Below are 24,148 nucleotides of genomic sequence, written 5' to 3'. Positions count from 1 at the left end.
TGAGGCACGAAGTCTTTTCACACCCCGCTGTGTCTTGGCACAGGTACACGTAAGGAGTTAGCGCTCTTTCTTCCTAATAATAATAGGAAGAAAGAATGCTACCCGATGATGATGATGATGATGATGATGACAATGATTACAACGATGATGAAGGAAAAAGAATGCTACCCGATAGTGTTGCGTACACCTAGACGAATTGGAAAGTGGAACCACACTGTGAAAAGATGCTCATGCCCCCACTCCACTTCCAGGCATATGCAACACTATCAAGTAGCGTTAATAATAATAATAATAATAATAATAATAATAATAATAATAAATAAATAAATAAATAATAAAACTACACACTTGCGTGTGTCTACACCTAGACAGGCAGACGTAAAAAGACTATGCTACCCCTTACACTATGTGTTGAAGATGCTTCCACACGACCTCCCATTGATCTCCTTGTTGGTGCAACATTCTCTTGCCCTACCAATAAATTATTCTCAACTGTAGGAGGAGAGGTGACACTCCTTTTCCCATGCCGTGATTGATGCCAATTCTCCTAATCAAAACAAAACCCTAGGGCCCACCCATAAGAGGGTTTGATCACATGTGACCAGTTTTTGGAATTTAGAGGGAATAACAGCTGAGGGTCCCAAGAACCAATTTGTCACTCTCAGCTAGCTCTCACTCTCAACAACCTAGCAATTTAAGTGAACAACTAGTCCATTCCCTTTCATGATTCTATACACCATACCTTATCTCCTGCTATATATATATATCCAAGGTAAACAGACACCTATCTTCACAAAGCCATGGACTGGGTCTCCTGGTTATCCAAAACTGAGCTCCACCCCTCCCTTGTGCACAAATACAGCCTTGCCTTTGCACACAATGAGCTTGAGGAGGAAGATATAGCTTACTTTGACCATGAATTCCTCCAGAGTATAGGCATAACCATAGCCAAGCACAGGTTAGAGATACTCAAGCTTGCTAAGAAGGAGAAAGTTGGAAAGCCACCTCCTGTTTCCAGGGTTATAGCTGCAATCAAGAAAACCAAGAGATGTCTCTCCAATTATATCCACACATTGGTTCATGGTGATGAGTCTGCTCTCATTGTTTTCCAGAAGGCTAATAATAGTAAGCGTTGGAGGGAAGCCATGTTGAAGAGGAATAAGAGGTTGATGATGCTCAAACAAGGGAGGTCATTGATGGTCTCAAATGGAAGTCCAAAAGTTGCAGGACCTCCCAATGGCTGTGGGGGAAGTCCAGTGGCTTCCCAACTCCACAACAACAACGAAAAAGTCGCCGACGACGGTGATGCATATTGGTCTACTGCTGTTGAAGAGTTCAAGTGGGATTCTATGTTTCAGGATTTGAAACCAACATGAAGGAAGTTCTTTTTCAATTTTTTTTTTTCCCAATTGGTGAGACATTTTTTCCTTTCTTTCTTCTGTTATGTTGTGTTTTGGAAAAGAAACCATTGAGAGCTAGTTAGTTTGTGTGTATGTACAATCATGTTATCCAATACAAGGTTTTAAATCTTCTTATAAGCGACAGAGCTAAAGCCTAATGGTTTCTTTTGGGTAAGAAATTTCAGTTAAATCTGTTTGGTTTTGAATAACAAAAGATTCAAGCATATGAGTAATTCAGTGACCTTATCTATATATTAACTGGTAACTGTTTCTCATTCAAATAAATTTAAAGCAATAGAACCTCAACCTACTCCTCTCCCAAGAAACCACAGTGCAGAATGCTTAATTGTGGAGAGGTTCAAACCAGTATGTCAGACATTTTGGCCTACTGAGTACTGACAACCTCTAGGAACCTTCTTTTTTTTTTATTCTTTCAAGAACTTCATATTTAATTACAAGATCCCTTTCTCTATTTGTTCCAATAATTAGCCAGGGATGGATCTCAATGTTTACAAGTTTCCATCAACTTTCCACAATTTTTTGCATAGTTTACCAGACCATGAACCAGCTTCAGTGCTTGTGAATGCAGATATAAGGTAACAAATTACGCCCCCCCCCCCTTTTGAACCCGCTTCAGTGGTTGTGAACGCAGATAAAAGGAATCAAATTAGCCCCTAGCTAAGTTCGTGAAGGATGAACCACTCCTGAAAAAAAATATAGTGATTCTCTCCCAATTGATTGGATCATAGGTGCGAAGAAGATTCACTTCATGGAAGAGGTCTCTGGTTCAAGAACAGGATGGCCCAGCTGCATCAGGTAAAAAAAATAGAAGATCCGACTGATATAGCTCAGTTGGTAGAGTGTCACTTTTGCCATTGGGTTGTTGCGATTACGGATTGGATGTCTAATTGTCCATGAGGCAATGATAGTATCTTGTCACCAGAGGCTCACTTTTCCAAGTAATGGGAAAGAAGACCAAAGCATTCTACTCAGATCCTACTGAAACAAAAATGAGCTGTCAAGAACATAGACGAGGTAAGGTGGGAAATTAGTCAGATCTAGTATAGATCGTACATGGACAGTAGTTGAAGTCGACGGCTCTCCTAAGGTTCCCTCATCTGGGATCCATGAATAAGAGAATCAAGTTGGCCCTTACAAAAAACTTGAAGAAATATCTCCCTTCAACCCTAAGCATACTGTAACAATAGTAAAATCCATGGATTGACCCCATTGTCTCCACCCAGAGGTCACGGGGGTTTTATTTATTTATTTATTTATTTTTTTTTTTTGGGGGGTGGGGTTGGAAGGATTAAAGTACGTTGTACAATATAGACACATGAAAACAGAGTGGTTAGGTGAATCTAATCAATCTCTTGTATTATTATTATTTTTTTTATTTGGGGAGGAGGGAGGGGGCCAACATAATCCAACAAATGTCTCAACCACCAATTATAATGGCATTACAGTTGTGGCTTATAAATCCAGTGGTACAAAAAGAGACAAGTTAGCAGGAATACATAAATCTCATTATTCAATTCCCAGGCAATAGGGGATAAATAATCAATAGTATGTAATGAACTTCCATCATCAATATCTTCAACTACATTAAAGAAGAAAAAAAAATGATTTGCAGTTCATACAGAGATCTTATAACACATCGCTCCCTCAAGTCTGTAAGACTGGGTACCAACCACCCTTATCTTTGTAATACTAGATTGAATGTATCACCCTAGATGCAACACCAACTGTTTACAATAAAGATAGCTTAAAAAAGGCTTTAAACAAGCATTGGCACTCCAATGCCAGTAATATATTTTCTTGACTAGCATGAAGATACATCAAATCACAACAATGGAGGAAGGAAGCTTTCCATGAGCATCCTACACAATACCCCCAATACTGCAAGATCTCTAGGGAGAGATGGAGCCCAAAATTCTCTTATGTTCAGGGTACAAGCACAGATTTGGATGACAGCTGAAGCAGCAAAGTTAAAATGTGCTCCCATAGAAGCATTTTACTAACTTATTCATATTCAGGTCCCAAAAAACATTGAACTCCCTATCAGTGATGCGAATTTGGGTGACGGAAGGAACCGCCAGCATATAGCATTTGGTAAACAGGTCTGATTCTAAAACTAAGGATTAGGCACAACAAAGAGCCCAGACCACAGACACCAGCTAGGACCAAGAATGTAAGCCTAAAGCAATTAGGACCCAAGCAGGAAGCACTATTCTCGAGCAAACCCAATGCATGCTGTTTTTCTGCCTCTTTATCGTATACATAACCAGCAAGAAGACCTGAGAATAGGAGTGCACCAAGAGGATTACCGATCCCCATGAAATTGTAAATTATACCGAAGTGCTTCAAACCAAAAAGCTCAGAAGCAGTTGGGATCATGATAGAGAAATGAGCCCCATAGCAGATCCCAAGTAAAGCAATTGCCGCATAAAGGGTACCACTGAGAGCAGAAGCAAACAAAAGGTACACAACGATCATGATTACTTGTGTGCATGCCAACCAAGTTGTCCGAGGGATTGTTTTCGATCTGTAAGCAAAAGAATCTCATACATCAGAACAAACCCATACGGGATTACAAGGAAATATGAAAGATGATGGTAATATATTCTATATGCAGCCTCACTGCTACACACCAGCAGTGTATGGTTTCACCAACACAGCAAGTCCAGTGAAGTTCACCTCACTGACAGGGTCATAGCAGGGATATCAAAACCATCAGAGCATCATAATCATCCAAATCAATTGATTTCTGTTGGACAATGCTTCTAGTAGGAAGATTCTCCAATCAAGCCAGATTTTAGAAATATGGTCTCAGGTTGATGAGCATATGAATTTCATTAGCTTGTATAGAATATAATAATATATGGCCATGGGCACAAAAAGGACATCCTACTAATTGTCTAATCACTTTCTCCTAGACATGGCTAATTGATCAAAATCGGCATTTTTCAATCACGGTGATTTTAATGCTATGATCCAATACTTAGTGCATAATTTACTTTCATGCTATTTACTCAAAAACAAGAAAATAATTCCCAACAAATAGCATAGCAAGGAAAATATAATACTGACCTGACAAAGTGCTCAGAAACAGCACCTCCACCAAGACGGCCAATAAAATTGCAAAAACTGAAGAGAGACAGTAAGATTGTAGTATCATTCACCCCTTGTGCAATCCCAATCTGTGCCAGATTATTGAGAACAGTTATGCCTGATCCAACACCAATAAAGTAAACGAAGAACAGGAGCCAGAAATCAGCTTTCACAATAGCTTCAGTGAACTTGAAATCATCCCCTCTCCTTGGCCGCCTCTTCCTCTTCACTGCTCCCTCCCCTTCAGCCAGAAGAAGATCAATGTCTGAAGCATCATCACTCTCATCTAAACTTCCAAGCTGTGTCGCCGATACTGATGGACTCAACAATGGCTCTGTTTTGTCTGATTTGCCTTCACCTACAATCAGATGACCTGAAGAACCAACTGGCAGCCCAAGTGTACCCGATTTCCTAGAATTAGCTGGGTATAATGTCATCTTTACTGGGATTGCAAATGGAGCCATGAGAAGGAGAACCATGATAGCAACAAATGTGTAGGAAATGGGAGCACTCAGATTGAGCACATCAGTCAATACAGTGGTTGTGAGAAGATATATGCCAAGAGCAACACTGGCAGCTTGGACAAAAAGAAAATGGCCATGTTCTGCAGAGTCATCTCCAGATGCTGGTGTACAAGGCCTAACAAAATACATCACTGCAAGACATAAAAGAGGAACACCAAGTGCGAGGAGCAGCAAGAGCTGCGAAGAAGAGTTTTGCAGCATTGCACCATATATCTCCGTGTATACTGCAGCAGCTATTCCCCCATAGCCTTTGAGAATACCAGCAACAGTGCCCCTGCTGAAAGGGAAGTTCCGCATGTTAGTTACAAGCACAGCTGTGCTGAACCAGGCACTGCTATTAGTGGCGATACAAAGAGCAAGCCATAACTGCCATAATGTAAACACCGGTGTAAGACACACACACATAAAAATGAATCCAAAACCAAAATATGCAATGAAAGTAAGATATTAGGCAGCATAAGTGGCAATAGAGAAAATCCATTAAGACTGAAAAAAACAAATTACTTGGGGAAAATATGATAATCTGAGTGCTAAATTTCAAGTCTTGAAAGACCAAATGTCAGAAAAAATAAGACGTGAGGCATGAAAAAGTAGGACTAAATGGGCATGCTATTGCTAATTATGATGGCTTTCTGAGTATTTGTGTTTGCTAGTTAGCATGGCATTTTACTTTATTGGTTCTCACCTAAGTGACCACATCAAGCAGGTGCAGGAATGGATGCAGGACAGAACTGAGGGAGCATAAATTTCAAAAAAGCCCAAAGTTTTGGAGTTGCAGCATGTCTTAGTTCCACAAACCACCAAACAGCAGTTCCAGTCTTTGCAAAGATTTAAGCGGAACTGGTCCAGAAATTTTGGAGCACCAATCCCAAATTTAGGCCTCTATGTTTTAATTGTTGGAAGGACATATCCTTTCCCGTAATGATTGTTGTATTAGTTCCTTTTCCTATCTTCTTTCTCCTTTAATTACAAGCATACTACATACTACTAGTCTTTCCTTTATCTGTCTCTTGGATAAATTCTTTTTTACCTTCTAAATAAATAATAGTAGCGTATTAAACAAAACAAATTATTTGTATTTCCATCCTTTCCATCCAAATTAATTATCATTAATGATAATGGTAATGATCTCCTTACTTTTTATAATGATAATGATCTCCTTACTTTGTATTTTAAAAAACTATAATCACTGTACATTTTTGGAGCTTTCAAAAATTGGAGCTCCCTTGCTCCTGTTCCCACAATCACTCCAAGATCTGGCCACTTAGAAGCATTTGTATGTGGGTGTGTTGTTGTTACTGTTGTAGAAAGTATAAGATTTTATAGATAGAAATTATATAATTTGCAGGAATTATGGGGTCAGCATATCTCTCTCTTAGCTTTATGTTTCTATAAAAGAAAAAGAGAAGGCATGAGCATGGGTGTGTGTGATCTCTTTTTTGTCTCTAGATTTTCTTTGAGTGAAGGTGGAGAGAAGAAAATAAAGAAAAACTTGGGCTCTTTTGGGTGCGCTCTCTTGCGTTCCTCATATTGAGTTGGAGCATAATGGCATTCTCTGTCCAAAGAAGAAGGAAAGGTGCTATAGTTTTTCTAGTATTTGTCAAGTCAGGTTTTGAGGTGGGAAAGGGTTTGTTTTTCCCAACAAGTGGTATAAAAGCGAGGTTCTTGAAATTGTGTGTAAATAATTGAAGGAAAACACTACAACATGGATGATTAGTTTGAGTGGGAGCAACTGAATTATTTGGAAAGAGAAGATGGAACTCTGGAAGACTTGCTATATTGCAAGGATCTGTACGCACTCGTAGAGGGTGATACAGTGAAACCAGAAAAAATATCTGATGTTGAATGGAAGACCTTTGATCAAAAAGCCATTCGATTTTATCCAACAATTACTGGATGATTTGGAAAGCGAAGATGGAAGACTTGCTATATTGCAAGGACATATATGCTACGCACCCGTAGAGAGTGATACGTTGAAACCTGAAAAAAAATAAAAATAAAAAAAATAAATAAACAAAAAATAAAAAAAGGAGTCTAATACTAAATTGAAGACCTTGGATTGAAAAGCCATTGGATTTTCCATTGGATTTTATCCAACAATTTTTGGATGACACCATTTTCCATCACGTATCCACAAAGACATTGGGACATTCAGTGTTGAGGAAACTAGAAGAACTGAATGAAAGGAAGACTATCAGTAATAAAGCTTTCTTAATCAGAAAGTTTGTGAACCTAAAATATAGAGAGGGAAGCTTGGTTGCAGAACATTTAAAGTAGGCACAAAGTATTGTGAATCAATACTCCTGCATGTAAATGGTGCTTGACAATGAATTACTCACAAGCCCTGCTAACTTCTTAACTTGTTACGACTAGGAGACGCTACATTCTGCACCAGATGGGGTTTTCCAATTGAGTCAAATGACGTTAAGTCTGTTGAATGAAGAGACAAGAATGAAATCCATAGACTCACCTCAATAAGAAGAACTTGTCACAGAAAATTGGAGAAATAAAAACAAGTTAAGGAAAGAGATTACATACCACCACTACACAATGGCTTGCATATGAAAAGGAGTGCAAAAAGCTCAAAAGAGATCCAAATAAAGAGGAAGGAAGATAAATGAAAAAGACATTGTTGTCATCTACTAAGAGGAGATATCATTATCTTTTCAAATAATTGAAAATCCTAACACACCTCCTCAACGAATTGTTTATACTAATGACCTCATTGATCTTGTTCATATCCTCCTCCCATGACACATAATGATGGAGGCAGATGCAGATGGTGATGATGGCCGATGATGCTCAATTGGTATAAGTGACGTGAACAGGAGCGCAACCTCTCAAGAGCCACCAGTTGAACCTCACTGAGGAAAAGATCTAACAAGGAGCAAAAACCATCTTCTAGGGTTCCTCCACCATATTAGTATGTGCAGGTAAAGCGAAATGCTCTGATCAATGTGAATTGGATCCGTTCCTCATTTGATGAGAAGATTTATCAAGTAGCTACATGATGGAAGTACAAGCTTTGATCAATGTGAACTTGGATCCATTCCACGATCGAAAGTTGTTCATTTAAGGGACTAGCGCTATATAGAAGCAAACAAATAGGGTGCACAAATTGCATAGATAGTGGTGTATACGGAATGATGCATGCACAAATAGTTGTGCACATAAGAGGATACATGCATTGAGAATGCGTAAGGTGAAGAATGAAGCGAGTAAACTATTTGCAAAGAGGCAAAAGAACCACATTGTAGGATTGACAAGATGCAATGGGGACTCCTACAATGTGAGAACTGAGAAGTTTGATGTATGCATGGTGGAAAGCTTGTGTGCAATAATACACAATGTTGACATGATAGGTTCGGGAGATCCCTCCTTATGAATAAGAGGGGAAGTTTGTTAGGATCCTCCTCACGTAATAAGAGGGGGACCCATATAAATTTTCACTCTCACGTCATCTCATTGGCATGTTATTCTAAATATATAGAAGGGGAGATTGAGGTGGTCAGGGCAAACTTTCCTCTCATGTCACTTACCCACACACAACCACCACAAATCGACTTGCATTTGTTTTCACTCATATCTTGTTTCTGTACTTATCTCTTATGTATTCCCTCTTTCTTAGCTTTATGTTTCTATAAAGGGAGAGGAGAAGGGGTGATTAAAAGCATAGAGAAGTTCCCTCTCACCACCTCAATCTCCCCCTTCTACACACACACACACACACACGCACACACACAAATATATAACATGCTAATGAGATAACATGAGAGAATGGAACTCTCCTTGTCGCCGTCATCATAAAATTATATGTGGGTCCCCCTCTATAACGTGAGGAGGATCCTAACAAACTCCCCCTTCGACCCACAAGGAGGGATCTCCCAAACTTATCATGTCAACATTTGTGTATCACTACAACACAAGCTTTCCATCATAACGTACATCAAACTTCTCATATTGTAGGAGTGTCTACAACATCTTGCCAATCCTACAACTTGCTTCATATTGTTTAGGTTCCACGAAAGCAGTTATCACACATTAGATGTGAATAGCACGATGTGAAGACTTATGAGGACTTAGCCACCCTCCTCTTATTAATGGCTAGCTTTTAAGGGTGAATTCTACCCGAGTACCAACACAATTTTCCTGCCATCACACATTATATGGTGACAAGAAACCTTAATCATCCAACAAGACACAAGCTATGTTACTGTGGACTTTCATGCAAATAAAAAAAAAATCTAACGAAATAAAAACTAGCATTTCAGCTTTCTATCCACCATTCACCCCATGACATGGATATGGATAGAGATGTGACCATATCTAGAGTTGCAAATGGTTAACCATGATTTCCAAGATATTTCCCCAAACATGGTTAATGATCCACCTAGAAACACTATTGTCTTCAATCTAACGTAGACCACCATAAGGGTGGTTTTCTTCCTCGTACAAATGCCTGGGGATTTGACCAACTGGAAGAAAGCTCAGCATGGTTCCAAGACACTTCCCAAATTATGGTTAATCATCCACCTAAAAATAATATTGTCTTCAATCTAACATAGATCACTGTAAGGGTGGTTTTCTTCCTCGTACAAATTCCTGTGTATTTGACCAACTGGACGAAAGCTCGGCATGGTTCCACCGCTTGTTTACGGAAATGGAATTCTCGAGATCCAAAAGACAATCTTGCCAAGCATTTGGTAATTTTTGCACTTGACAATTTACTACGGCGTACCCAATGCATGAGGCGCCCACCTCAATCGCATCTGGGGAGGGTCATAATGTACACAGCCTAATCCCTGCATTCGACAACTTACTATACCCAGCAAATATCCTTCCTTTGAAAAAAAAAAAGGCAGAAGTACTAATAAACAAAGTTCTAAAACTTCTAGGAGTTCTAATCCCCCAATCAATTCACAAATTTTCAAACCCTCTCAATATTTTGGGACCAAAAAGTCCACATAAGATTTTGGTTTCCATGCCTTAATATTGTTCCGCATTGGCACCTCAGTTGAACTCAATTTTCCAGTTTTATCCTTCCAGTTTTACCTCTAGCCTATCAATGCATCCCGTATGCGTTTATGATGGGGCCCACCTATGGCTTCTTTTGCTATCTAAAATTCTTTGGTTCGGTATAAGGAGGGGAAAATTAAACTAAAAAAATAAGGGTAAATTTGAAAATAAAAAAAATGAGTTTACATGAGGTGCCAACATGGAAAATGAGGTTGATATGATATAGGATTCTTACGTCTAAAACCTTGTGATCCCAAAATATTGAGGGGTTGTGCGAATCCAAAAAAAAAATGTTAGGGGACTAAAAGGTCCCAAAAGTTTGAAAAGTTGAATATTGGTACTTTTGCCAAAATAATCTATCCATGGGAAGGAACTTGCTCTGTTCTACTTACTAATGTAGAACTGGCAGGCTGCAACCTATTGTTTTGAAACCACAAAGTCTTTCGTCAATTATCCTCCATCAGATCACCATTACTCCCATCAAAACCTCAAAGAATTATGCTAGCAAATGAGTTTCCACCATCTAAAGCAGGAACTTAATGTCCAGAGGACATTAATCATAATCAGGCTCCAACAACAGTGGCTATCCCTGTGTATCCTACTGGAAGTGTACAAACACCATGGAATAGGACCCCATGAATCTGACGTTGAGGTTTGAGAAACATAAATATCATCAAATACACTTAACTCTACAATCACTTGACTCATTCCAGAGAAGGAGGTAGACTCCCACAAAAAGTTTGTTCTGTGATGCCAAATAATAACTTAGCGATGGTCCTTTCTTCATGAAGGAATATGGAGGATTAAAAGTTAGTAGCTTCGATATTTGATTACTTCAGTCAAACTTTCAACCGAAGTGAGTTCACATCTGCTGAATATCCACTGAGCTAAATAGATCACCGGAGTTCAGAGTCATCTTAAATTTTCTGTTCTGCGGTTTAACAAAATTCTGTAATCAAAGAAAAGAGCAACGGAACAAAATCCTATAATGAATGCAAAACAGCGACCAAACTAACTGGTTTATTATCCGTCTTTCAACCTATTTAATCTTTTTCACCCCAATCATATCAGTGAAGAATCCTTAATCCATCATCGTCATTTATTCTACAAAGTCCTAATTTCTCTAATCCTAAACCCAAACTTTGCCCCAAGGTTGGTTTCGAGCAAAGTGAAAAGAAGAGTACATAATGTTGAGGAAACTAAAATTAAAGATAGAACTTCTGCTGGTTGTTTGGTCTCTTCCTGAAAAGTAAAAAGTGATGTGAACCAACTCTAAAAATGTTTAGAGAGAAAGTGGTTTTTCCATCCAAATTGGATAGAAAGTTTACAAAATGAAAGTGCCGCTTTCCACTTTGCTGGAAGAAGTAACATTTCGTTGGAAAGTGCTCTCACTCCCTATAGTATAAAAGAAGAGTACATAATGTTGATGAAAGTAAAATTAAAGACACAACTTCTGCTGGCTGTTTGGTCTCTTCCTGAAAAGTAAAAAGTGAAGTGAACCACCAACTCTAAAAATGTTTTGAGAGAAAGTAGTTTTTCCATCCAAATTGGATAGAAAGTTTACAAAATGAACGTGCTTCTTTTCACTTTGCTGGAAGAAGAAACATTTTGTTGGAAAGTGCTTTTACTCCCTATAGGGAATAATATATTCCATGCGTCAAGAAATTAGCAATTGATTTTCAAGATCGAAATATTTACATGCACAAGCAATGCATAGAAATACTAGAGAATTTAGTTAGGAAGAGACACTTGATATGTACTCAGGTACAGAAATATAACATTGGAAAGACACTATACTGGCTTGGATAAATGTAAACAATGAAAGAATCTAACATGAATGTTACTCCATATATTACAGCGTCAAGAAATATAATTCAGGTCCGAGAAAACGTCCTCGGAAGAATATATTGGAGTGACATGAGTATTCAAGGCATAGAAATTATTAATGGGCTAAAACAATAATCTATGGGTAAATTTTTATCACATTATACCTTCAAAATCAGATGCCACACAAATCCAGACCCCCCCCCCCCCAAAAAAAAAAAAAAAAGAATGGTTTACAACGAAGGCAAAGGGACCCAAATATATGAGTGGGAGGAGTTTACTAGATCTTGCTGCTAGGTCGAGAGCTCAGATATGCATATACTGATATACCCAATCTTTTTTTTCTGCTAACTATATCCCCAATCTCACTCATCTAATAAAAATAAGGGCAAGGAATCGCTACCTGGTCATGTGGCCCCTGCACCAACATGGGGCCAATTATAGTGCACAAGGGCATCAACATGAATGGGATTTTTTATTTCACGCCGTAAATTTCACATGCCCCTGTGTCTGGGCGCAGGGGCCATGTGACCAGGAAGCTTTCTTTTTCCCTAAAACTAAATAAGCAAATAATTCAACGGAAAGACAAGTGTCATCCATGGCCTTTCTCAGGTGGTGGTTGCATACGGAGGATCATTTCTATTTCAATTGTCAACTACTGACCTTATTGAACAATTAGGGGAATATTATACCCATGGTTTTAAGTATCGGTGCGTATCGTGCCATATCGGCCGATACATATCCGTATCGGTAGGCATCGGCACGATACATACCGATACGCGACATGGAATTTTGGGCCCTCTTTTGCGTATCGACTTATCGGTCGTATCGTATCGTGCCGTACCGATACGGTACCGATACTCTGCGATACGAACTTTTGAAAATATGAAAATTCCCGTGAGTATCGGTACGTATCGACTGTATCGTATAGTATCGAGCCGTATCGTATAGTATCAGTACCGTATCGGTACGTATCGACTGAAAATATGAAAATTCCTGTGAATGTGCCTTTTGTTGTTTGAAACAAACACTTCAAACTCTTACCAACAGTTTTCTATATTTCTCTTCTTTCTTCCCCTTTGATTCACACACCTTTTTGGAGACTCAAATGGTAGATTGAAAGAAACATTGTGAAAGTGAATGGTTCAAAGAAGGAGAAAAACATAGTCTAAGAAGAACTTTGACCTTGAAAGTTGAAAATTTTGAATAGTAAGTTCTTGAATCTTTACTCACTTTTTTCAACTTTAACCTTAGATTTTCAAGTTTTTTTTACAAATCTAAGGTTCATCATACTTAGAATCACATTTTGTGCATCATTATTACATAAAATCATTGGATTTATAAGGATTTACAAACTTATTTCAAGAGAAAATGAGGGTTTCAATTTTTTTCAAATTTCTTAGATCTACTCATGCTCAATGATTAAAAATGTTTAGATTTTTTATATGTTATGTAAAAACAAGTGTTCTACAACTTCCATGGAAAATTTTGATTTTTCTCAAAAAAATATATTTGTCTATCAATACGATACCCTCTACTTAAGTATTTATGCATTCTACATGTTATATATAGCTTTTTTTAACTTTTTTTGATGCAAAAGTGTATAAAAATGTGTTCCCTATCCATTTATGTGCGTATCTTTAACGTATCTTAGCGTATATCCGATACGATACGATACCCTCTGATACGTATCTTAATTTTGACCGATCGATACGGCGACCGATACTTTAATCCTTGATTATACCTCACACTGGATTGATAGCATTCAAGGTCAAGGCCCAACTGATTTACAAATCCAATAAGTTTAATGGTATTATCCATAGTGTGTGAAGTGGAAAGTTTACTAGGTTTCCCCTAATTTTTAGGATAAGCTCAATATCCATAAAAATTACAAAAGTCGATGAACTGCTTAAACAAGTGCAGAAAGTAGAAAAGCTAACGACCACAAACTACTGCATCTCAGTAGCAGAAACAAGATTTTAATCGAGTCCAAAAGATAGTTCTGATTTTCAGAAGTCCATCGTTCGCATCAAGGAAAATAAATCAAGAAACCCATCAAAATATGCAAGAAAAACCATAGATCAAGCATGCACAATAGCCAGATCAAATCATCCTCCACCCATCAAAGTACTCAATTAGAGGGGAAAAAAAAAAAGGATTCAACAGACGAAATCAAAGAAAAACAAAACCATATTCTGAAATGGGTAAGAGTGGAAAACTGGAGATAACTCACCAACCAGTAAGGCAAAGACTGAACAGTCTGGCTTACAGCAAGCCAGATAACTCCATAACCCAAGAAACAAGCCAAAGCTCCGATGAAGAGAACAATCCAAGGTGGAAGTTTATTGCAGATGACACCGGGAATTATCCCAAAATTCTCCCCAATATCATTGGCAACTCCAAGCATAGTGAGCTGCTGTTGGTCGAAACCCAGAACAGATTTCAGAGAATGGGAATAGAGAGGGAAATTGTAAGAGTTCCCAACTGCTATCTGAACCCAAACAGCAGCTCCAAGACCTACCCATGGAGGCCTACTCCCTGCTTTCAAAACCTGCATGCTTGGTTATCCTCACAGAGAGAGAGAGAGAGAGAGAGAGAGAGAGAGAGAGAGAGAACCCTCTGTTTTGCTCCTCAAGCCGGTTCACTGTACCTCCTTGTGCTGTGGCCACTTGGCCTTTTCTCTCTTCCAATTCTCACAACTCAATACTCCACCCTTTTGAAGACAAAGAACTGAAGAGAGAGAGAGAATGAGACAGAACTAATAATTATTAATTGAGAAGAGTTTAAAATCATTTCTTACCAGGAAAGATTTGAAAGATATTCAATTACAACTGTAAATGGACAAAAACAGGTCTTTCCTAGTACCTTCTTTTCTTTGTTTTACTGAAATAGCCAAATAGGTAGTGACATAAGATGGGCATGTGTAGAATGCCCATTAACAACTGAACCATTAGATGAGAATTTGAGGGTCATTTGTAGAATTAGAGACTTCATTTTGATTTCAATCTGACAGTAAACACTTTAATGATACTGTTTAGGTATTTTTTTTAAATCATTTTCCCAAAAAATTAACCATTGCTCTTTAAATTTTTCTATGTTCTCCCATCCCACTCTATACTCTTGAAGGGGACACACGGTCGGTCACAGTCCAAAAACTGATTATGTTTTTCTACCTTCTCTTTTTAACATTTAATAATTAAAAAAAAAAAAAAGCGATTGAAGAGGCTCCATTTCCAACTTTTTTTTTTTTTTTTTATAAAAGGAAATTTTGCCATCTATTTGTATATTTATTTTAATTTATTAAAAAAGTAAATATTTCTTAAAAAAAAAATTAGAGATGGAAAAATAAGAAATCCGAAAATTAGAAGGTCAATGAATTGTGAGAATCTGGCATATGGCTAAGGAGAAAACATATTTTATCTGTAGAAAGTTGAAATCAAAACCAGTATGAATTAATCCAATCCACCACCACCAATATATATATATATATATATATATATACATACATGATAAACTCATGGCATCCATCATGTTCAGTTCATGTTATGTCTTTTTCCTTTTCAATATCAATTTTATTCTTTCTTTTTTTCCCTTTTACTTTCAATTAAAAAAAATTAGGAATTAAAAAAAAAACTGATATTATATCACTAATTCACTATTCTCTCTTGCTTAGTAGTTAATAGTTATTATTTAATAATTTCTTAGCTTAGTTGGGGTGAGGTTGTAGCACTATGTCCGAAGGAGGTTTTGAGGCTGTTAGCCCCCCTTCTATACTATACCCATCTAAAAGTAAATAGTTATTATTTACTCTTATTAAAAAAAAAAATTTATTATTTATGCAATCTGGGTTTGTTTTCACGATTTGGTATTGCTCTCTTAAGAGCATGTCAAAGGTTTGATCATTGGTTCAAGTCCTCCAAGAGCACCCTAGTTCAGCATTATAGCATAAAATTGATTTTTCAATTCATAACAAATCATTGTTTGCATCTCCAATTTGGGGTATAGCCGTTGAGACACCCATCGCTACATCTGATAGCTAGAAGACCTGAACACGCACCCCGGCATAGGTCCTCCTAGCCATTAAATGTACATTAGACGTCTCAACGACTAGAAAGAATTTGGTTCTATTCAAGGGTCTCACCAAATGTTTCATCTTCTGAAGATTACCAATTTTTTTTTGTTTTTAATTGCCAAAGTTGAAAACTAATATATTGTTTTATAATGTATGGCCTCTTATATTTTTTCTAATGTTTCCTTAGGAATAACTCCTCCTCCCCCTAAAAAGTAAAACTGCCATGGCCTACTTGATATCTTTGAAGAGGATCTTTTGTTATACAATCTGAATCTTATGAGCATGAGTGTGTATACCAAATCGTGGGGAATCAAAGATAGAACAAGAGGAAAAAAAGGAAAGAACAGAAGGGACAGAGATAAAGGGCGGGTGGGACAGAGATAAAGGGAAGGTGAATAGTGCTAGTGCTAGTGTAACAACGTAATACGTTATATATAATTCTCCTAAGGTAGCCTTCCCAAATCTGAATGTGTGGCACGTACATGCGGGTCTCACAACTGCTAATCTACTTCTAAACTTATAAAATTTAAAACTAGATCAAAATTTTAATCATAGAAAGTGAAAAGCTTTAGAAGATTATATACAAATCGTGGAAGGGGCAAAGAAAGGGTGGTTTGTACTATTCCGGATCAGATTCATGTACGAGAATAATCTCGTATGTCCTTGTTCCATGGATTTAGAATTTATTTTTTCTCTCTTTATTTAATAGATTTCAAATTCATAGATCAAGTACATACGAGATTATTCTTGTACGTGAACCTGATCCAGTTTTGATTTGTACTTGGTTATGTCATAGGCTTATTTTATTTTTTTAGAAGAATATATTTTTTTGGGGGGTTTAAATCTCCCACACCAATGTTTGTCTCTCTCCACTCCCCTGCAAAATGATCTATCTACACATCCCCTTTAGATTGAATTGAAACAAGAAAGTTCATTGTTCTTGTGCAAGTGCAGGAGCTGCACTCCTGAACTGAGAACACCTCCCTCCCCCTCCCCCGGGTCCCTTTTTAACATAAGATATGAAAGAACATAATACAGAGCTGCATAGAAGATTACTACGTTACTATAAAGCTAAATAGGGAACAACTTTCATCGCTCTGCAAGAGTAAGGAGTAAGACCACATCGTAGTTATATTGGATCTTTCTATTTTTTCTTTTTTTGTAGAGCTACACTAAATGGCTAGGAAGCACTTAGGATGCATAGCCATGCATCCGATATACACTGAACAGGCTCCCAAATCCATTCCATGCTTTTTAATCCACTTAGCTGCTAACAAGCATGAACCCGAGACCTATGCTATACACCTTTTTTTTTTTTTGTAGACTATGCCATACATCTTGGCGCCACAAGCCACTTAAGCAAGGGGCCGACCATCGATAGCTTTGTTTGTATATTGTGATGTTGCGTATGATGCTTGACTAATAAATATTAAATTTTGATACCCCGCAACAAAATATTTTGAGTATTTTATTTTTTAGCAAAAAAAGAAAAAAATTTCAATCCATTTTTTTTTTCTTAGAAAAATATTTTGAGGGAGACTTATATAAATTTTATATATGAGTGTTTAGAGGCAACATAATTTAGATTCCCTTCACTCTCCACTCTCCCTTAACAATAATAACAATAACAATAACAACATTATTCAAAATCTTATTCCAACGTAATGAAATTGGCTACATGACAGTCACACTAGACATGAATTCTTGACGTTCACACTTCATTTTGTTTTCTTGACAAAATGAAAAATACATTACTCCTAACTAACAAAAGCCTTAGGATAGACTTGAAGAATTCTTTGTGACTCAAAATCCATATATCTCTATCAAATCTACTTGTTTGGCTCTTGTTGGCGTGTGGCCGTGTGTGTGAGTCTGATTCTGTGGCAGATCTGTTACAATTCAGTTCAAAGCTATGAATCCTCTTGTTTTTCCCTGTGCTTCACTTACACATGATAAATATAATCATAGTGAAATTGTAATTAAAGTACCTATACTTTGCTTAAAGTTTGTAATTTGATTAATAAACCTCTCTTCATGGTTGAGCCTATTATGGATGCCACTGGCAGGGGCACCATCATTTTCATGTGAAGTGGGGAGGAGGGAGCTGGGTGGGTGGGTTACCACCTCTGCTCCCTCCATTGCTTTGCAGGCAAGGTTTTTACGATTACATTTATTTGTTAAATAAAGGACATATGGAGGCTTTAGAGTCTACTCCTTATAAGTCCTTACACGAATGGGTTCCCACTTCCCACAGGGTGTGAGCTCCACTTTGGTGTGGCATGCATGAGCAGTCTTCTTCTTGCCTATCTTCTTTTTTAACTTTTTGACTAACAAGTGTTTGATGTTCTGCCGGTCCATTGACTTAAAGGCAATGTTGTTCTGTTGCTAGGGACAAGTAATGGAGCCCATGGCCAGCCGTCCACTAAAGCTACATTGGCCCATCAAGGGATGGGTTATTTGTACCTAGGTCTATAAAGTGGCTTATGATGATTATGATGTAACAAAACAAATACTAAAGAGAGGAAAAGAATCACATAAACGTAAATAAAGATTTATATGATTCGATAAGACTGTTTATATTCATAGTGAGATGAGAACCATTTCATTAACAGTAGAAGAAAAAAAAATTATAATCATTTGATCTCATACCTTTAACAGATATCTTGAAAATTAAAGTGTGATTGTTCCATCATAAACTAGTGGAATATAGTCCACCCAATTCTACGTTTGTAACATTCAATTGAGTTAGATCAAATTCGGGCGAGTTTGATCGATTCCATCCCAACCAAGTTAAACTGAATTCCGAATGAGTCTGGATAATTCTAAACGAATATGATCAATCTAGTACTTAATTCCAGCTTTTCAAAAAAAAAAAAGTACTGATTCCAAATTGTACAGGTTGACATATAATGTTGAGGATGAGTAAGTTTTTTTTTTTTTTTTTTTTTCTAATGAGTATCCAAGTCTTTGGCCTAACTAGTCCCGCGGATCCAAACTGAGCCCACAACTGCATGGATCAGGTTATACCGAGGTTAAATAAGAACTATTCAACTTTCACTGAAAGCAATGAAGAGCATTAAACACTCCCGTGTGATTGGCTCAAGATGTGCCCAGTGGGAGTCGAACTTAAGACGTCCAAGTTTATGGCTCGTACCAAGTTCATTGCTCACCAACTGCGCTACCCCCTTGGGTTAGGATGAGTAAGTTCAAAATCATGGATCCTAATGTAATAGATGATATGGAGCTGAAGTGTTTTTCAACCTTTTTTTTTTTTTAAAGAGCACAAGATAATTTTTTTTTTTTTAATTAATAAGTATCTTTATTATTTACTCAATGGAGGAAAAATACACAATCATTGAATTTGAGACAATTGTCTTCTTGTCCTTTTGCTTCCCCACATTGGTAAAACAATTGGCTTGGAAAATCAAAAAAACAAGTGAACACAACTGTATTTATTTATGTGAGAAGGGAGGCAGGGGTGGAAGATTTGAATTTTTTTTTAAATGTATATTTTATATAAGAAAATTTTCTCTGATTTGTGGGCACCTCTATGTGTATCTCTCTCCTCATTATATAAAATAACATTATTGCCCTTCTATGTATGATAACATTTTGATCCATTTCATTGGTGTATTTCTTTATGTTGTTTCCTTCTTTCATAAAACTTTTAACATCATCAAAAAAAAAATCCATGTATGATCATTACAGCCTTGGAGACTATGCACTTTTCAGCACTATCAGAAAGAAAAGTAAAATGGTATGTTTGATAATTCTTTTAAGTTGTTATTCTAATATTTTTTTCTTTTTTCTTCCTAAATTGAAATCATTATAAAATATAATAATAAAATCTGGTATAAAATAAATATTATATAAATAAGAATAAGGGTATGTATTTTCTATCGGGAGTGGCCCTTACACCTAGAAAAAAAGGTGAGCAAATCCAAGGAGGGCCACGATGGTCATTGCAAGGCCCCTGACGCAGGGGGTCACTCTTGGACAGAAACCCAATTAAAGAAAATCATAAGCATATCCTAGTTTAATAAATCTCTTCAATGAAAAAAAAAAAAGAACTTTCGTATATGGTTTATTATAGCCTTGGACACAAATTCTTTTAATTATATAATATGCTCCGAAAATCTTCCTTCTTATCCCCTTTCACCCCCTAAACAAAGGTCTATTTTTCATAAATAAAATGAAAACAAAATGAGAGAGTGTGTGATTTCTCATCAAAACAACGAAAAAAGGACTGAAAGTTATAAACGGATAAATATACTACATTTTTAACTTTCTTTCACACACACACACACACACAAAAAAAAAACTATTAAGTACAAAAAACTATAAATAACCACTCATATCATATCCATGGAGAAATATAATTGTTTTGAATTTATAAACATCATTAATTAGATGAGTGCATTTATATATCTATCCATCCAAACATGCATTTAACAAATCAATATGCATAGTTAAATATAAGTAGTCACTTTTGTATGATCAATTTGACTAATCATCCATTCATCCTGATGATAATGATAATGACAATAAAAATAACAACAACAATCTGGCATAAAAGAAAGGGATTATATCAGTAAAAACTTTTGTGTATGGTTCATTATAACTTTGGATACATTCTTTTAATTACATAATATCTCCAAAGTCATCCTCTTCATCCCCTTTCCCCCTCAAAATAAAAAGTATGTTCTTCATAAATAAAATATAAAAAATCTATAATTACAATAATTAAAAAAAAAATTGATATCAAGGAATAAAAGAGGAAAAAAACAAAAACAAAAAAAAGACAGAAAGAGAGCGATTTATCATCAAAACAAGGAAACAAATGAATTTAAAGTTATAAAATAATAAATATAATACATTTTAACTTTATTTTCAAGAGAAACAAAAAAATAAGTCAACTAAATATTAAATATGAAACATGAAACATGAAGAGGTTTTTAATAAATATTTTATAAATAACCTCTTATATCATATTCACTAAGAAATATAATTGTTGGGAATATCTAAACTTCACTGATTATTAGAGTGCATTTATATATCTGTCCATCCCCGAGATGCAATTAGCCTATCAATATCACAATATGCAGTTGCCATTTATGCATCATCAAAAAAAAAAAAAAAAATCCTTCAACCGATTAGTATATATATATAGGTGCCATTTTTATTTTATAGTTATCCCATATTTGGATGCTCAAAATACCAAGAAAACTGCATATGTGTCATTTTTTTAAAAGAATAAATGATAGAAATATTTAAAAAGAAAAAAAAAAAAAAAAAAAAAAAAAACCAAATCAAGTCTTCCTTATGTGCAAAAAACCAAAGAAACAAATCCACACAATTATCTAATTTTATTTTATTGTTTTGGATGAATTGTTAGATTTGTTGATGCTATAGATTTCTCATGAGGGGGGTGGGTGGAAGGTTTATAAAGCAATGGTTGAATCCATGCTTCATTGCTGAAGTCATTAATCTGCTCATGCATTCACGATGGAGTTTGGATTTCCTTAGTCTCAAACCATTGTGAGTACCATGTGTGTATATATATATATACTAGTAAAAGGATACGTGCGAATGCACGTGGCTGAGAGAGAGAAATATGTATTTTAATCATATATGATATCCATTGAAGCAATTAGTAATTTAAAATGACTATTAAATTGCAAATAATGATAGACAATTACAACACATTTTTAGACAATCAATGGTAAGAGAGAGGCCTCTCTTTAGTAAAATGTCTCTTTATCTCTCTCTAAAAGATTTAGTTACAAGCTATCGAGGATGGGTTCTTTAGTATAAGAACCTTGAATGTGGATGAGAACAATCTTGGAGTCTCTGAAGAGGGAACGACATTGACGCATTTTCTTTTAAAGCTCTTTCTATAGCCTTGGTTACAACCAGAGAAATCGGGAGTTCAGAAGCTTGTTAACGATAATGCAATCACAATCACCAATTTCATCATTATGTAATCAAAAATGATTTTCTTATAAGGTTCATAAAAACAACAATGTAATGCTTTCATGTAAGAGAGCATATCACAAAAATAGAAAATCAATTGAACATGATTGAAAGACCTGTAGAACATATTAATTCTTGGTATTAATGGTTTGTTTAATAGTCTCAACTCTTTCTTTCATAGATTCTTTTACTTGGCAATTTGAGGTCACTTTGTTACAGATATCTAATACTGAAGCGATCCCTTTTTAATCATTTCTTTTTTCAGACAGATCTAGAGGCAATCACAAAAGTTTGTCCATTAGAAATTACTAGAGTATCTAATGTAAGTCTTACGTGTTCAATTGAATCTCCAATTAAGTGGTGGCTATTGGGAACTTAGGACTCAAAGAGAAGTAAGAATTGGTCGGATTGCATGAAAATAAAATAAGGGATAGAATTGGAGATATTTTTGAATCTGAGATCCAGCAAATTCTAAAGTGAAACCTGAGTAATTGCAACCCTCAAATACTCAAAATATATAATTTAACAACATCCATAAACCAAATTGATACTGTAGTCACTATTATTTTTTTAAAACCAAAATCCTGCTAATCCCATATAAGAAATAGAACTCACGAGGATCACATTATTGAAAGAATTTCTCAACATCTGCAAAAGAAAAACAACAACATAAACATCAAAACCTATGAAGCAAAAAATTCTCAAAATAAGAATGAGAGAAGCAATGAAGCAAAATCTAACCAGTGGTGAGAGCCTTGATTGTCCCAACGTGCCTTCATCTGAAATCCTTAAAGACTTCTTCAACCGATTGAGGATTATGAAGCCATGAGGTCCTTTCATACCTGAGACAAGTTAGAGGGTTAACTCAACATTAGATACGATAAACCCATAAATGAACGAAGAAAATCGAACATTTAAAAAGTATGGATTAAAAAAAAATTTGAGATTAGAAAAAAACAAACAAACAAACAAACAAATTTTAAAAGATAAGAAGTGCATTATAGGATCAAGGAGCGAAGATGAATACCTTAAATTAAATCATTGGATAGGAAAAGAAAAAACTAAAGAACTGTATAAGAAACCTTACACTAGCTAACTTGGAGCCAAAGAAATAACAGAGAAAGGGAGCTCTTAGAGCTCTCTTAGAGCAAATTGTGGACTTTGGGAGAGAAGACCAAAGAGGAGACACAACTCTCTGATTTTGTTACCTAATAAAGGGGAGAGAAGAGGGAATATTTTATTTACTAATAAATAAGATAAGAGCCGTAATAAATACATGGGGAGAGAGATTCTATTTCCTAATGAAGGAGAGGGAAGAGGGAAGAGGGAAGAGTTTCTTTACTAATAAATAGGTTAAGAGAAAGATTGGGAACGTGTATGAGAGAGAGAGAGAGAGAGAGAGAGAGAGAGAGAAATAATGGACGTTGGGTAGAGATAGGAATGTGCGTGACAGAGAAAAAAAGAGATTTCTGATTTTGCTTTTTGATGGGTAGAGATAGGAACGTATGTGAGAGAGAGAAAAAAAGATTTCTGATTTTGCTTTCTAATAAAGGGGAGAGAAGAGGGAAGATTTTATTTACTAATAAATAAAATAAGAAACGTATCAAAAAATTAATAAATATATAGGGGGAGAGAGATTCTATTTCCTAATGAAGGAGAGGGAAGCGTTTTTTTACTAATAAATAGAATAAGAGAAAGATTGAGTGCAAATATTCTGAGCTATTGTTGTAAGAGACAAAAAATTGAGAAATCCTGAGATATTGTAGTTGATTTTTTTTTTTTTGTCTTCTTTGTGGTATATATAAGGAAGGATTCCATGCAGTAAAAACCTTTAAAGTAGATAAAAGATCATTGAAAGATATCGTTTTTATGCAATAAATCTCTCCATAATTTTGTGCCTATTTTTTTTATCCCTTCAATATGTAATAATTATAATTAATGACATCCATTTCTCCTCCATGTTTAGAGAGAGTAAGTGAGAGAAAGAAAATTATAGAGAGCAAATACCCCTTTCCTCCACGTTTAGATTTTGTAAGGGAAGGAATGAGAGATTTTACGAGGGTTTTTTTTTTTTTTTTTGTATATCTCTCTCTATATTTACTTTTTTAATATTTCTATAATTATTTATAATTCTCTCTATGGAGAACTACTTTCCTCCATTGTGCTCCACCTTTTTTTTTCAAAGAGAGAGAGAGAGAGAGAGAGAGAGAGAGAGAGAGATTTAAGGA

At 35.9% G+C, this 24,148-nt stretch overlaps 2 protein-coding genes and 1 long non-coding RNA gene across 3 annotated transcripts; 1 reads left to right on the top strand and 2 right to left on the bottom strand.

Moving 5' to 3' along the window:
* The first annotated feature begins 771 nt into the window (after window positions 1-771).
* Window positions 772-1,544, top strand: LOC122084322. The gene has a single exon (XM_042652471.1). The coding sequence runs from the start codon at window positions 801-803 to the stop codon at window positions 1,374-1,376; it is 576 nt and encodes a 191-aa protein (XP_042508405.1). The 5' UTR covers window positions 772-800; the 3' UTR covers window positions 1,377-1,544.
* A 1,360-nt stretch (window positions 1,545-2,904) lies between these two features.
* LOC122084320 (protein NUCLEAR FUSION DEFECTIVE 4-like) lies at window positions 2,905-14,583 on the bottom strand. Its single transcript, XM_042652470.1, has 3 exons — window positions 14,109-14,583; window positions 4,491-5,401; window positions 2,905-3,945 (listed from the first exon to the last, which is right to left on the bottom strand). Exons 1-3 carry the CDS (start codon window positions 14,430-14,432, stop codon window positions 3,462-3,464), a joined length of 1,719 nt encoding a protein of 572 aa, XP_042508404.1. The 5' UTR covers window positions 14,433-14,583; the 3' UTR covers window positions 2,905-3,461.
* A 7,745-nt stretch (window positions 14,584-22,328) lies between these two features.
* On the bottom strand, window positions 22,329-23,221 carry LOC122083817. The gene is made up of 3 exons (XR_006141730.1): window positions 22,948-23,221; window positions 22,662-22,762; window positions 22,329-22,568 (listed from the first exon to the last, which is right to left on the bottom strand). It is a non-coding gene; the product is annotated as an uncharacterized LOC122083817 (long non-coding RNA).
* Window positions 23,222-24,148: the final 927 nt, after the last annotated feature.

Source organism: Macadamia integrifolia, chromosome 7 (assembly GCF_013358625.1).
Source record: "Macadamia integrifolia cultivar HAES 741 chromosome 7, SCU_Mint_v3, whole genome shotgun sequence".
Classification (NCBI taxonomy): Eukaryota; Viridiplantae; Streptophyta; class Magnoliopsida; order Proteales; family Proteaceae; genus Macadamia; species Macadamia integrifolia.
The sequence above is the reverse complement of the archived record's forward strand: the minus strand, read 5'-3'. Positions and strand labels throughout refer to the sequence as shown.